The 15420-nt window shown below is 38.6% G+C and overlaps 1 protein-coding gene across 2 annotated transcripts in view; it reads right to left on the bottom strand.

The window, feature by feature from the left end:
- Positions 1-4932: 4932 nt before the first annotated feature.
- DAPK1 (death associated protein kinase 1) overlaps positions 4933-15420 on the bottom strand; it is an 86960-nt gene continuing 76472 nt past the window's right edge. For both annotated transcript variants that reach the window (XM_069000732.1, XM_069000734.1), the window contains 6 exons: positions 14598-14786; positions 12595-12792; positions 10331-10469; positions 9298-9418; positions 7788-7976; positions 4933-7188 (listed from right to left, as the gene is read on the bottom strand). In XM_069000732.1, coding sequence (XP_068856833.1) covers positions 5956-7188; positions 7788-7976; positions 9298-9418; positions 10331-10469; positions 12595-12792; positions 14598-14786 — 2069 coding nt within the window. In that variant the 3' untranslated portion in view covers positions 4933-5955. The remainder of the gene's footprint in view (positions 7189-7787; positions 7977-9297; positions 9419-10330; positions 10470-12594; positions 12793-14597; positions 14787-15420) is intronic.

Here is a 15420-nt window from a genome sequence, read left to right as displayed (position 1 = left end):
CCTCTTCCCAGTAGCACTTGCAAGCTTTGGACCTTGATTCAGTTCTTGAAGCCTACATGAAAACTGTGTTAATCCATCAGTTTAAACATTCATGCAGCTCCTTCCTGAACCTCTATAAGCAGATTGATACTTCAGATGAGGCCTTAAGTTTCCTCTGAAACCAGTACTGGTACTTGACTACCAGGTCTAGCAACTGCAAGTGATATTTCCTTCTGACTGAGCAACTGAGGAAATTTAGCCCATCCTATCTGATGCTAATTTGGTTATGGTGACTCACGTCCTTCAATGTTTTTCAGGTTAATTGTTACAACATTCTCCAGCTGCCAACATAAAATGCAGGGTCTGTAGAAAATTTTCATTTGAAGTGTTCTAGTTGTAGAAGATGGTGGTTAATTTCTTAAGTATAACCAAATCTGAGTCTAGTCCTAGCTATCAGGCGTTATTGGGAAACACCTCTAAAGAAACATCTTTCCTGCTTCTTCTGCAGATATATACCTTAGGAATGATGAAATAATCCATACTATGGGCTTAGGAAAGTAGGACTTTCCAACCAACTCACCTGGACCTGACCCTGGTTTTCATATGCACTGACACATTGCCTTTGGCACAAAATTCCAGACTTGTACCCTTTATTTTTCCAGTAATAAAAGTTTTGGCTTAGCAGTAATTGAGTACAGTCAGCACTCTGCAGAGTATTTTTTTTCTCACATTTGCAACCAATAGAAAGACCTAAAAATGATGCAAAGTTATAGTGCTTTGCAGGTAAATTTAGTGATAGCAGGATTCACTGCTGACCTTCTCTTTGCACTCCTTTTGCTTAGCTGATTGCTACATCTATTTTGACTTGTAAGCAGTCTTGTGTAGGGGGTCTGAAAGTGAGGCTGATTCATCTTTCACGGGAAATAGACTAATCAAACTATACTTCTTAGTGGCCAGGCTAAAAAAGTAGATTTTGCAATGCAATGAGCAGCACAAAAAGTGAAGCACAAGATGACTCAAAGAGTCATACGCATGCTGTCTTTTAACATCAGCAGTCTAACCCCTCTAATGCAGGAGCCCTCCCCTCTCTCCCACGTTTCTCTGGCAGCAGTTTTGAAAAGTACAACTTCACCCTCCCCTCCCTGTGCACCACATGCTGGTGTCTCACTTAGTCCTTACTCATGCAAATTCCAACCCTCTCCCACAGCCCTCCAGCTTCAATTGCTGAGGTGCAGCAGAAGCATCCTGACAATATTTCCAACCTGTAGCCCAGAGCTTCTCCAGGTGTGTTACACTCAACTGTGACCATGCCTGAATCCACAGGGAAGAGGCCTCACTGAGCTGCACTCTGAATCCTACAGATCCAACAGAGTGTGGATTCATGAGCCTGGACACAGAGCCACCAGAAATGCATTGCACCATTGCAGCAGGTGCTACATTTCTGCAGGAGGAGTATGTGTGGGCTCAGGCTGTCAGCATCTCTTTGCCAAGAAATCCATGTGATATGTGCAGCATGTTCAAGCACTCACTCCTGTGTGAGACCCCTTATCACCCTGCTCTAAATTCTTAGTTTTCCTCTCTGCCTAGGGTATGTGAGTATATATTGGCAGTGTAGGTGTCCTAGGCTTGGTGTCAGCAGGAGCCAGAGTTTGGGCAAGATGGTCCAGGTTTGCCTTCTCTCGGGAACGGCCAGTGAATTTTAAGATACATCCAACTGACTCAGCAACATTTCTGAAAAATGATCTTTAAATATGCAGGTACTGGATTTGGACCTCACCCAAAGTAGTCTGAGTAGTGCAAAAATGCTAGGTCAGTTTCTTTAATGCAAAACTGAACCAGGTCCACTGAGATCCTCATCTGGCTTTGAGGCAGCATAGCTGATGGTCCCACTGTTCCATACAGAGAAATACCATCAGTTCCCTTCTATATACCGCTCATCTGACTTCTGAAGACCCAAATACTTTAACCTGCAAAGTCTGAGTGGGTTGGCTGTAACCCTTTTGGAAAGCAAGTACCTTAGGAACTGTTGAAAACTGATTTTCTTTCTCTTTTTCACCCATTACCTTGTCTTCTGAGTCAGACAGTGCCTGAAAAGAAACAGGAGTGAACTTTTGATGTCTTTTTTTTTTGTGTGTGTGTGACCCAGTGGACTGAGTTTAACAAATAAAAAATCAAATGAAAATAAATTTTAGTATTTTGCAGAGTGCTTTCAGGCTACCTTCGAAGATGTACTGCTCCATCTCCTCAGACTTAGCCAACAGCACGCTTCATTTACGTTCTTTAGAGTTACAACTTGGGCATTACTCCCCATTTCATTGGCAAAGCTGAAATAGTGATGCAACTCAAATCGAGGCACCTGTTTTACACAACAATGCTGCAACACAGCATCTCTGCAATAAAAAAGGTTACAATTAATTAAGGAGGTAATTTCTCCTTTGAGGGAGGAACACAGCCAACAGAGGTTTAGGACCTGGAATTGGCTGCAGCACAGCCAGCTCTAACAACTTCACTGTTGCTCTCTGTAAAGACCTGACTATTTAGGAAACTGGCTCCTTTCTGAACCTCCTGGCTCTGTCAAGCATGTGACATTCAGGAGTTTCTAAACTCTAGTAGTTTCATAAGTCTTTCTCAATCACTTGAATTCCAAAGATCCTAAAACCTGTGGCTGTCTCCATCTTACCCTTGTCTCCTCACCCTTTTAAGGTGAGAAGTCATATATATCCACCTCCACTCGAGGCCACGTTTGGATGCCCTTGGCCCACCTTAAAATCATTTGCATGTAACCACTGATCTCTTGTGGCTTTCCAAACTCACTATTCAGGTTAGCAAATCATTTGCATGTAGCCACTGATCTCTTGTGACTTTCCAAACTCACCAGTCAGGTCAGCAACAAAACTTACAAAGACAGTACAACCAGTAACACGCAATAAAAATAGCAACGTGAAGCACTTCTTTTATTCGAGGCATGCTGCTGCATGCTGGGGAGAAATCATTGGAAAAATGGCCTGCACCAAGGTGTTTGCTTCTTCCCTATCTTCTTCTGAAAATTTCTTCAAAATTTGAATCTGGGTGTCAGTAGAATACTTTTCTAAACTGCAAGGTAATCTGTAAATGCATCTTGGCCTTGAGCAGCAAACTTGAGAGTTTGTCTATATTATGGATTTTGAAGACAAAATTAAAATTGTCACTCATTGCTTTATCCTCAAGATTATGTTTCTGCAGCTCTTTTCTGAAGCTACAAAGATGGTTAGTATCCATTTCACTGTCAGGAGCTAAGCTTACCATGTTCCTTGCATAAACTATACACTCTGTACACATATGACTGAACTTTTTTGACCTTTCAAAGACCTGCATTTTCTCCATTTTTGGAGTAGGATCTGTGCATTTTTAAAACACATTTCTTAAAACTGTAGAATGAAGTTCTGCTTCTAGTTGCATTCACAAAATAAAACATGGAATTAATAAAAGTGAAGTGACAGAAGGGATTATAACACTTGGTTAGCCTTTTTTTTATCCCCAAATTGTCATCTAGGAAAAAAAATTGTCTTTTCTTGGTCAGTAGCACAGGATTTATAAGAAAGGAATCCAAAGCTATCCTATGACTGTGCTTCACTTTCCTGAGACTATTTGCCACAAAACCTGTAAATGATGCAATAGGCTGTGACTGCTAGTCAAAGGTTCATCATAGAGTCCACTAAGTAATTTATACTCCCAGAGCTGCATTTTACAGTAAATGGAAGCAAGAAACTGTGAGGAACATGCTGTTGGGAAGGGAAAAACAAAAAGAAAGTAAAAGGAGTAGTTAATCAGTGTTGGTAAGTTGACCACGCATCTCAAGTGTGCATAAAGTATCTGGGGAGGTGGGCAGGGGAGGAACCTTTTCGGGTAGAAACCCAGTAAGTTTTTTTACATGAGAAAGACCCCTCCACTTATAAGAATCTGACAAAAGTACTAAAAATGTCTACAGCTGGAAGGTGAAGTATGATAGTGGCCGTTAATTGGCAGAGGTACACACAGGCTGCATGGAGCTGGGCTCTGCACTGAGCTGCTTTGAGCAGCGGTGGGAGATTCTGAACACAGTTTGTCAGTGGCAGAATATCAAAACACAGACAGCTCAGGGTAGGACTGCTCATAAACTATACTTCTTACTGAGGACTAGACTTTAAAAGAAGGGTTAACTATAGAGCCCAGCAATAGCCGGGACCTGGGGAAAGATTTAATGAAGTAAGGGTAAAATAGGCAAGGAAAGGCAGGGAGAAACAGCAACTAGTATTTTAAGAAGACCTTGCTTAAATCCTTTGCAGCATACACAGGGCAGAGGTATTGTGCAAAGCTGCCTGCATAGCATGCCATACCAAGACTGTGCAGCTATCAGGGAGTGATGCTGAGATTTTAAATAAGCAGCACCAGCACAGTCCCTTGTGTGATGAGGGGATATTCAATGTAAAAGACCATTATTGCAGCACAAGTGTCCTCTCCCTCTGCAGCACAGTATTATCTGGAGGATTCCTGATGACAGTCTCACATTTGCTGTGTTGGTTTCCATTATGAAAAACCACAAAGGAAAAGCTATGTAGCAAACTGCTTCGGCTTGCCATTTGCTGAAACGAATGCAGATCTCTCTGCATGCACAGGGACCACCTCTGCAGTAAAAAAAAAAATACATAAACATTCCTGCAGCTTACTAAGAAATCCCCCTGAAGTCAAACAGGAGGTTCCCAGAATTTCAGATGGAAGGCATTGCCTCTCCACAATTCTGACTGTAAAGAAAAGAGAAGTTTTGATACCCTTCATCAACACAATGTGATCAACAAGGATGCAACAAGCAACAGTTTATTTGTAGAAAAATCCTTTAAAATTTACTACATTGTAAGATTAGGGAAAAAATAGTCTTAATATATATACATACAATATATATAAACAAACACATATCGCACCATGAAAATTACATGCTTTTTAGAACAGAGAATGGGTCATATTCCCTCATATCAATTTTAAAGTTATCACTGCAAGAAACCTTGCTTCCTTTTTTTTTTTTTTATCCCCATCAAAGTTTTCAAGTACAGGAAGTAAGTAATGCAGGATCTAATAGTAGAAAACCTTTGTTATACACAAATTACAACTGACAGCTAGACAATATTATTCTGCAGTATTCAACACTTGTGGTTTTTGAACTCTATAATGATATGAACTTTTACCTGAGGTGCATGGAAATAACGAAGCATGATAATTGGCAAGTTTAAGAGATTTTCACATTATGATTTGACTGTAATTGAAATTGATTAGGTATCACATGTCTATACGTATAGTACTGGCACAAGAATGCTCTGCATGAGTCATCACCAATGTCTTAGAAGTGCAGGAAAAATTAACAGGCAAGCACCACTTGCAATGATAAGCATGCAGACAATTTAAGTGAAACAGAGGTAGCATGTTCTTTAAACTCCAGCAGGGTCATTCAAATCAACTGCACTCTCCCTTCTGCAAAAGGCACTCACTTTTTCAGCTAAAAACAATGAGCTTAAATATGGTCAGATTGACCACAAATGGTGGATTTCTCTCCTTACAAATATAAAAAAATGTTAAGCAGAGGACAGTGGAAGGAAAAAAAACAAATGTAAGAAACACACATAAAAGGTACTATGTGCTATTCCTCTCCCCCTACCTTTTATGGGGAGAATTATATAAAACAGTTGCAGTACATAATCCAAAAGTTAAGACTTTCCAGTTGAAATGGCAGTATTAAGCAGCACATTCTCTATCAGAAATAGTTTTAAACCACCAGAAGTACAGCAGTCTTTTTAATAAAGAACAACAATTCACAGTTAGGAGTAGAAAGTTTATGAACAAAAAAGATGGTGCCAGAGAAGGATCCTTTGATCCAAAATCTCATAAATTAGTATGCACTGTAACCTTTATGCAGTATCTTTTATCCTTTCTGCAATTTGAAAGGATGCCCATGCAAAACACCTCCTCTTACCGTGACACTACAGAACTAATCGAGTTATAAGATGTGCCACTGTTGCAACTGGAAGCATAAGCCTCTTGACCATTAGCATCTAAATTAATTTTGAATACAGAAGATGCCTTCAGTAAGAAATCTGCTGCATCTCTGCGACCTAATTCCCTCAGTTTAGACATTAGTATGCCTACAGTGCTGTCAGGTGCATTACTCCATTCCTGCAGAAGGGCATGAACTGGGCTTGAGAGAAAGTAATTTTGTGTTCCATTATTTGTATTGTACTTTGCAACAAGATCAGGGAGGCCCAGGTTCATGGCCAGAAGGCACCAATCTTTGCCCATTGGATCAGGTGGATCCAAAAGTCGACTTAGTTTTCTCCTGGTGAGTAGATTCAGATCAGAAACATGGATATCCATTCCTAGGCTTCCCTGGGAGTAAACATCAAGACACCCAAAACACAGTATACTGCTAAAGCTCTCTTTATATCCCCCCATAGTATTAGTTAATGATGTCTCCTTTTGACTCTGTGCACGGAAAAAGTCTCTAGGCTGGTAGACCATTACTGGCTCATGATGTTCCCTCAGCTGCTGAGGACTAAGGTAATATTTCCCGGTCAGAAGACCTGGTAAGGTTGTGGCTATTAAGTTATCAATGGTGCTGCACACAGAATCCAGAAGTAAACAGCACTTGATCTTCTCTGTTTCCAGTCCTCTAACTTGAACCTCTATACCCTGCCCATGGTTGACCAGCAGCACTAAAAGCTCAGCTCCACGATTCATAATCTTTGATCCGTTTACCCACAAACGTATATCAGCATCCCCCTCTGTGCTCTGCTGATGAATCCACCTGCAGAGATTCACCTGAACTTTATGAAAAATTCCACAAGGAAATGGGGTAAGATGTTCCACAGGAACTATTCGAACACCACCATAAATCAGCACTTCATCCTCCTCATCTGTCCAAGACCTGTGGAGATTGTCAGTCTTTATGAGAGCAGGAATATCCACCATTGCTCCACTGCTAAGGTCCCTTGCACAAATATCCATGGCATCCAAAATCTGTATCAGTTCTTCCACGTCACTATCTGTCACCAGACGCTGGATGTCCTCTATAGTGTACCGACCTCTATAGTGATGGAGGGCTTTTGGGTTCTCCACTGACAGGATTTTTCCAAGAACATTAGAACAGAGCCAGCGAGGATCCAGAAGCACAACATCTTGGACAGTTTCACTCTGCATAATGTTAATCTGTTTATAAATATGAAAGTTACTGTTTATATCTTGTGAAGTACAAAATAATAGCCGAAGTTCTTGCCTTCCTAACAGACTGACCCCATAACTTGATTAACACTGCTCACAGGAAAAAGCAAACAGTGCATTTAAATATATGGCAAGTACTCAGAACAAAAACCAGATCTTGCTGTTGTTTTCCACTAGTAATGAAACCATTAGAGCCTAACAGCTGGAAAGCCTAGTCATGCCTTGCAAGCTGTTTATGCAAAGCTGTTATCCTACTATTCAATTTCTAATGGACACATATAAATCTCTCATATGCAGTGAACACTTCATTGGAGGTGATAACATAGTGATCCTTTCTGGGTATTTTATATTCTTACAACTGCAGCAATAAACTAATTATTCCTGTGTCAAAGAGGTTATGTTGAACAAAATAGAAGCCACAAGACATAATGATAACAGAAAGCGTTAATAAGCAGTCTCTACTTATGTCTTAAGAGGAAGAGAAAAAAACCAAACAACTTTAGACATCTGCTTAAACTCATAAAGCAATATTCTACCAGAACAATATCTTGCAAATAAAGAGATAGAATTTAGATAAAAATACTTACTTCTCCTATGCTATGCAACTGCTGTGCAATATGCCGTAGGTCATTTTCGCTTGCTAGGGGATTAAGATGTTCCTGTACATCATAAACAAACTGCTGCAAGGACATGAGCTGGTTTGGTCCATTGATTTTTCTCCATGAAGGCAGTGTAGAGATTATTTTTTCACACAGGTGAGTCATAGGTGGGCAAGTCTTAGAAAAGCACAGAAAACATCCAATTGAGAATAGTGTACTATTTTTTTTTAATGGAAGTCTAATGGATCTAGAGTTCCTTTGTGCTGGACCCTTACTCTTTCATCTGGCATTCTCTTGCCATAAGGTCTATCTACGTTTCCTTAAAAAAGTGAATTGCAGAAACCAGTTTTTCACTGAAATAAGCAAATTTTCCAAATATCACCATGAGTTGCCCTCATAGATCTGTAGAATAATGTTTATTTCTTAAATTATCAGGATTTATTTAGAATCTGTGCTCATCAATATCTGTACAGTACCAATTTACTTAAAAGGTGAGACGGTGAGGTACTAAATAAGAAGCAAAAATGGTACTTTGATGTATTGATTGCCTTAGGCTTCACTGATGCCTTCTTCTCACATTTTCAAGCCACAGCCTCCACTTCTTATGCAGTAAACCCCTTCAGAATTCAAGCTAGTGACTATAGCTAAAATAAAGTTTTCATAGAGAAGAAAAGCTTATAAAATCAAGAGACCATCAGGAATGTAAAATAGGCTGAATTTTGCATAAATCCAAGTATATTCCTCAACCCACAGAATTAACTCAGTATTACATACGCTCTTAATCAATTACAAAAAAATGCATTTCAAAAGTAGCTGCAGAAAATCTTGTTGGTGTGTAACACAATATTAATCCATTTAGCACAGGCTACAAAAATTTTGACTTGGTCATTCTTAGTATGGAAGTCTTCATGGATTCATGGTGATAATATCAAACCATGGCTACACTTTACCTTTAGTCTCATATGCATATACCTACACATACAGATACAACTGAAAGCAGTATTTTTCAATTAAAAAATGCAGTCAAAAGTTAATACAGATTCAGTTTACATGTCTATATTTGGAATTGTCTTTCTAACAGTTGAGAAAACTGTTCTACTCTGGTGGGTTTTTAACGAAAAACTTACTTTCCTGAAATATATTTATAATATGTTTCTCTGTTTCTCTAAAATACTATGCTGATTTAAAAAAATGCTGGAATCCAATATCTGCCAATCAAAAAAGAGAATTATGACTTTCAACTGAAATCTCAAATTGTTTCCATTCAACAGAGTATTTTGGTCACCTGGTCAAAACAGCTACTATTTTCTAAATACTGACTGAATCTTTGATTTCAAGGGTTTGTTTATCACAAGACCTGTCAAGTATGCTGATAAAAAAATGGAACAACAGTGGTTTCTGTATGCTTCATTGTTCCAAGTTTGAAATTTACAGAAGATTATTACACACGACATTCACATTTTAGCTGATCCAACCCAGACCATAAGGTACTACTTACAGAAATTATCTGGCTTCTTGTTTCTTGCAAATGATTTCGAAGAAGCTTTATATCTTTAGACCCAGATGCTCCAGCATCCAGAACAAATAACTTTTCTGAAATTTGCAAATCATTTCCAAATCTAAAAGAAAAAAATTCTTATTAACTTAGCCCCAAATCCAGTTTATTTCTTAATACAATTGTACTTCAGTCTTTTCAATTGATTAAGATACTGCCCCTCCTGCCTTCCTCCCTGTTTCCCCCTCCCCCCCCCCACTATTGTGCTGGAATTCCTACATCTGTTTCTTGTACAACCCAGACAAGTGTCTGTACTCACAGGTTTGGATGGTTTCTCACCCCCAGTGTTTCCCACTTAAATGCTCTGCATTTCCCACTCTGCATGTAAGGTATTGTTACTTTAAACAATAGTATGTTCATGAAAAAATCCCTATTTCCATCTACCATTAGCAAGTGCTCCAGACATTTGCTGAAGAATTCTAGAAGTTTCCCTAACTTCTAGGTATCTCTTGGATGACCTTGTCACCTTGTGTGACTCCACAAAGTCCAGCTTTTTGCAAACCATGTAGGGTTTGTAGAGTACTTCCAGGCCTCATTTAAGTTTTTTTCATACCCATCCTACATCAGTTCAGAGCTAAGGGTAGTTCTCTGACAAAGTTTCCTCTTTTGCATCCAGAGTTTTTAGCTGCAAACTGTCTACTTTTCTGAGACCAGGGCAAAACCTGAGCACCAAGATGTTAGACGGAAAGCTGGAATGGGTCTTTGGATGTAGCCCAGAGTTTACAGGGTGAGACTGCCTATGCTACAATTAATTTTGACACCACTGGGCTCATTTTAGCTCACTCAGGGCAGTTTACTCACTGTAATATTAGTGTATGTTTCAATTTTAGCACAATATAGGCTTCCTGAATATATTCAAAATACCATAATATCATAAAGCCATATGAAAACCTTTTACATATTCCAATGTATTTTAGTATTTTTTCTTTCCAATTAGCATGTTTAAGCGTTATGTATAAATATACTTCCCACTTACCTGTTCCTAATTTCTTTCAACAAGGAGATGTCTTTGTCATACCAGAACTCTCCCCCAACAGGCCGAGGCAGATTCACTATGTCAGCATGTGTGGCAACCAAAACAACACGCAGGGGACTCTTCAGCTTTCCACCAAATGCTAGAAGAGAAACAAGAGGACTCCCTCACTATGAGGCATGCCTACAGAGTTGGCTGATACTGAGCCAGAAAAGCAGAAATACATTTTACATTTTTCAGACCAATCACTTTTGTAGTGATTTACCAACTCTAAGCACAGCCATTAACAGTGTAGCTGCTGGTGCTCTGGCAGTTATCTGCTTATAGGACTGTCTATATAAGGCCCAATTTTAATAGCTAGACTATTTGAATAACATCAGATACATTTATATTGTGGTACTTTATTAGTTTAATAAAAACAGTAATCAATAGCACTAATGATATTGCTACTAACTACAAACTATGACAGCATGAGGAAAAAATAATTAGAAACAACAGCTTCTTGAAAGGGTTTTGCATAATCTTTGGATGGTCCTTAATACTACAGGTGCAGAAAAGAGGATTGTAAGAACACAAAATGTCTACAATATTCATATGTTGATATGAATGCTATTTTGCAGTACTTACACAAACAATGACCTCTCACTTAAGTGAGAGTTAAGTAGGAAAGCCTGGCAGAAACCATGAAAAAGAATGAGAAAGAAAGATACAAATGGCATGAATGAGATGACAGTATGGAACACAGAGTTTTCAATCTTTTCTCAAACTCATATTCCAGAAAAGGAAAGACATCCTTAGACTAATTTTAAGAGACAGTACACCTAAACCTGCTCTTCTAGCCTTAAAAAATCTTCACATGTGAGAAATATGCTTACATCACTGCTCCGGTCTCATCAACTAAGAGCTACACAATCTTTTAATTCATAAAAAGCCACAGTTCCCCAAATCTCTGCATAGCAAGTATTTTGTAATTATCTTTTTTTTTTTTTTTTAAGTGAAGTATCTGAATAGTGCTGATAATCAGATAAGCAAGAAGAAAAAATTAACTGAGATTCTGACTCTGTTGAACCAAGAACTAAGTTTCCTCGATAGAGTGAGGAGCTGTGAAAAGCTTTCAGCAATTGCAAATTACCTGTATTTGCAGCTTTGATACCTTTTTGCAAATTTCTGAGCTTTAACTTTCACAGGTAATTTATTGTTGGTTAGATCCCAAATGCTGATATTAGTAACCTTGTAATTTAATCTAAAACAGAAAATAAAAGCATGCCGATGCCTGAACTGAAAACCAAGGGTTGGCCTTGGCTCATTGTGTGCCTGAGATAATACATACAGAAACAAGCAGAACACAGAAAGAGAAACAAAACAACTCTTTGCACAATGTTTAGTATTTAATACATTTGTCTGGTGAATCTCTAGCGTTGTTACAAATGTCCTTTAGTGCTGAGTTAGATCCACTGGCTGGAATAATCTTTCAGATCATGGAACCAAGACATGTGTCAGAAGTGTGTTAGTCCAAGAAACTGTCACAGTCTGCAGACCAGTACTCAGATACAAATGCAAACAAGTTACAAGTTACTGTATATACACCTGAATTACCAGACCTTTTAAGAAAAATGTTATTTAATGTTAATTTGTTTGCCCGCCAAGTAACTTTCAGTAAGCCTGAATATAAAGTAAAATTACTTAAAACCTGTGCAAAATTGGAGAATATGTGAAATTTACAAGAAATATTGATTTCTGTGCATCAGCACCAGAAAGTTATCATATTTGAAGTCCAAATACAACTCTTAGTTAAACACATGAAAGTTGCACATACTGAAGGGTAATGCTGTTTCATAATACTGTTCCTGTTCTGTTGTCACTGACAAGACTAATTTAGGCTGAAAACACTGCTAATTGGGGGCTAGATATAAGAGGAATTTAAGCAGTGTATCTGAACTTTTGGGGTTTTTTTTGTGTGTTTTGAATGGTTCTAGCCCTCTCTTGGCAGCTTATCTGACATAAAACTTCATCTGCCATGTACAGATGTAAATCCCCAGTGCCACAAGATATTGCAGTGTACTTTGTGACCCTTTTTAATTGAACTAAGTGGTGTATGCAACTCTTCTGGCTTCTTCCACAGTTAAATTCCCTTTTTCCAAGAAACCTTATGTAAAGTTTGTTGGAATACATGGGGATGAAGACACCCAACACAGATGATGTACACAGTTGCACAGAAGCTTTATTCTACAGACCTCAATACTTCATTAACAGGCAGAGGAACATACCTATTGGCTCCTCAACTGGGACCAATGATTTCAGGAAATTGAGCCAAAAGGTCACTTGGTTTAATTGGATTTCATAAGGCTCCTCAAGACTAAAAAGCACTATGTGAATTGCAGTGTGATCATTGGCAGCAAAATAATCGTAACAGCAGAAGTACACAGGGTTCCCAGAGAATTCCCAGATGCTGAAATCACCAACTCCTGAAAAACAGACAAACAGATGAAGAGATCACACTTCCCCAGTAAGCATGAAACATCTGGCCATGGAAAGACAAACAAAACAGTTAATCTGATTTAAACTTTTGCAAAGATAAACTGTATGCATGTGAGAAAGCAAGACTGAAAATGCAATCATGATCAAAGGGATCAAGTTTCAGTCAGTTTCAGAGGCTTAGCAGTTGGACCCTCAAAATCTGTTCCTCTCTCACATTCCTTCTCTAGGACATTTAGCTGGATGCCATATGTAAGCAACTGTGTTAAATGCATGCAGTCTTATGCAATTAAATTGAGCTTTGCCTTGAACAACAGCAGCAGATCTTGTAATTGCCTTGAAAATCAAAAATAATGGCTCCCATTATTTTCCTGTTCACCTCAAAAACGCTTAATATTTTTATTAATTTTTCTTCTTAATGTGCCACCACTAATTTTAGAAACTGCTGAAGCACATTCTCAAAGAAGCCACTTTGCTTTGCTGAATTTTACTATTCGCATTGTGTTGGTAAATCAGGGCTGAACAACCACCATGGTAAGGATCCCAAGAGCTCCATGCTTCTTTTTGCCACCTCCTTTAGCTTTGGGTGAGAAAAGTATTAGTATGCTGCAGTTCCCAGAGGCACCATCTGATTAGGGTGACTGATGTCTGCCACACTTGTACTACCTCTAATTAAACAGATTGTGATTAAGATGCACCTCAAACTTCTAGAAGGAGAGTAGTGAGAAAACTCCAACCTGCTGCTATGAGTACAGCTATTCAGAAGTCACCTGTGTGTACACTTTATTCGGTATCAAGACAGCACAGAGAAAGAAAAGAAAGTCCTTCTGAGAGTCCATGGCACAACTCTGTTTCACTGCAAAATTTGACTGGGTTTCAAATTATACTGAAGGAAGAAATTAGCCTGCACAAAGAACAAGCTTTAGCTACTTGGCAAACTCTTCAGCATCTAGGATAATTGTTCTGTCATTGCATTTCATTACTGTGCACTCATAAGCAGGTTTCTGTCTCCAAAATAAACTCTTGATTAATACTAACTCAGCTTCAAAATTGCAGCTGCTAAGGCACGCAAAACATTTTCCTTAGGAAGAAGAGATTTGACCACCTATATAAATGATGATTAGTATGGCTGGTGGAGTATAAGCACCATTTGTGTGATCTGAGTCAAAAGCCATGTGTGTACTTACAATACCTTCTGTGATTGACCCCTCTTACTGCTAACTGGCTTCAACTGCAGAGCAGTTAGCTTCCTTGCAAAAAAAGAAATGAAATCAGAAGCTCCACTCACAATAACTGATGAGCTCCAGGGCTCACCAAATATGCTCCAGCCATGTCATGGGGTGAAAACAGTATGTCCTTTGCATAGCTGGGAATATAGTTAAATGATGAGGATTAAATGGGACCAGACTAAATCTGGTAAAATCTCCAGATGACATATAGTATAGGTGAAGAAGCCTTCATACTAGTAGTATGGTTGGCAAAGTAGCCACTTTGCCAACCTGCTCCTGTCATACCAATCCCTCTTTTCTACTCTTCCACTTACCTCAAAAAAGTTTCTATGTACTACTATAAAGATGTGACATGAGTGATTAAAATGTATATTACAGCAGCTACAGAACTTCAGGCAGATTTACTTTCTCCTTAAACAAATTATATCCCACCAGCATTGAATTGTCAAACACAGTCACTACTATACCAAGTCAGACTTTTTCCCCCATTTTTATTTTAAAAAACAAGTAAAATGGCATTAACTGTCCTGCAGCACTAAAGCATCCCAGCCCAGGGCTCTTCTTACCATGCAAGCAGGCATTCTGGATGTCAATGGCTTTGGTGGACTGGTCATCAGAAGAGAAGTGAGAGTGATGAGCAGGTGATACGAAAGTTTCTAACACGCCTTTGGTCAGGCCTGGCTCAAACATCATACTACGGCTTCTCACGCTGACATTTTCACAACCGGGATAAAGATTCGTAATACTTACTGAAACTGGGTCAGGGAAAGGAAAATGAGATTACAAACCATGTGAAAATCACAACCAGATCACTTCAAAACAAGTATGCAAGCCATAAAAGCAGATTAAAAAACCCAAAGGGCTCTTCAAAGAAAGGAGATGTCTATGAAGCTGTGGGCATACACAACTATATCCTTATTCTGAATGATTAAAAGGAAAATATTAGAATGATCCTATAAAGCACTTATGTCCATTAACAGATATACCTCTGAGTGGGAAGCATAGAGAAAGACTGAATTTTATGGGTATGAAAGGTTTCAATAATTAAAGTTCTATGTTGCAAAGATATATTGCCTTTTTTTTTTTTTTTTTTTTTTTAGCTAAGAGCTACAGTTTTATTGCATGACCTATTATTATTGGCATGGAAATGTCACATATTCATATTATTGATTCCTGTAAAAGTATCAAAAAGTATCACTGTGTAACAAGTGTCTCTGTGGTGGTGGGGGAGAAAAGCAGGTCCTTAACCAAAACTATTTTACTAATAAGCAATTTTTAAATTTCATGTTTATTCAGATTCCCAGAGTGCAAATGAGAAACAAAAGGGCTTTTAAACTGACTTGCACCATCTAGTGGATAAAAATTTCCTTCCTCCACTAGTGAGCAAAT

This window comes from Aphelocoma coerulescens (assembly GCF_041296385.1).
Source record: "Aphelocoma coerulescens isolate FSJ_1873_10779 chromosome Z unlocalized genomic scaffold, UR_Acoe_1.0 ChrZ, whole genome shotgun sequence".
NCBI classification, from domain to species: domain Eukaryota; kingdom Metazoa; phylum Chordata; class Aves; order Passeriformes; family Corvidae; genus Aphelocoma; species Aphelocoma coerulescens.
Note: the sequence above shows the minus strand (reverse complement) of the source record. Positions and strands in the feature narration are given on the sequence as shown.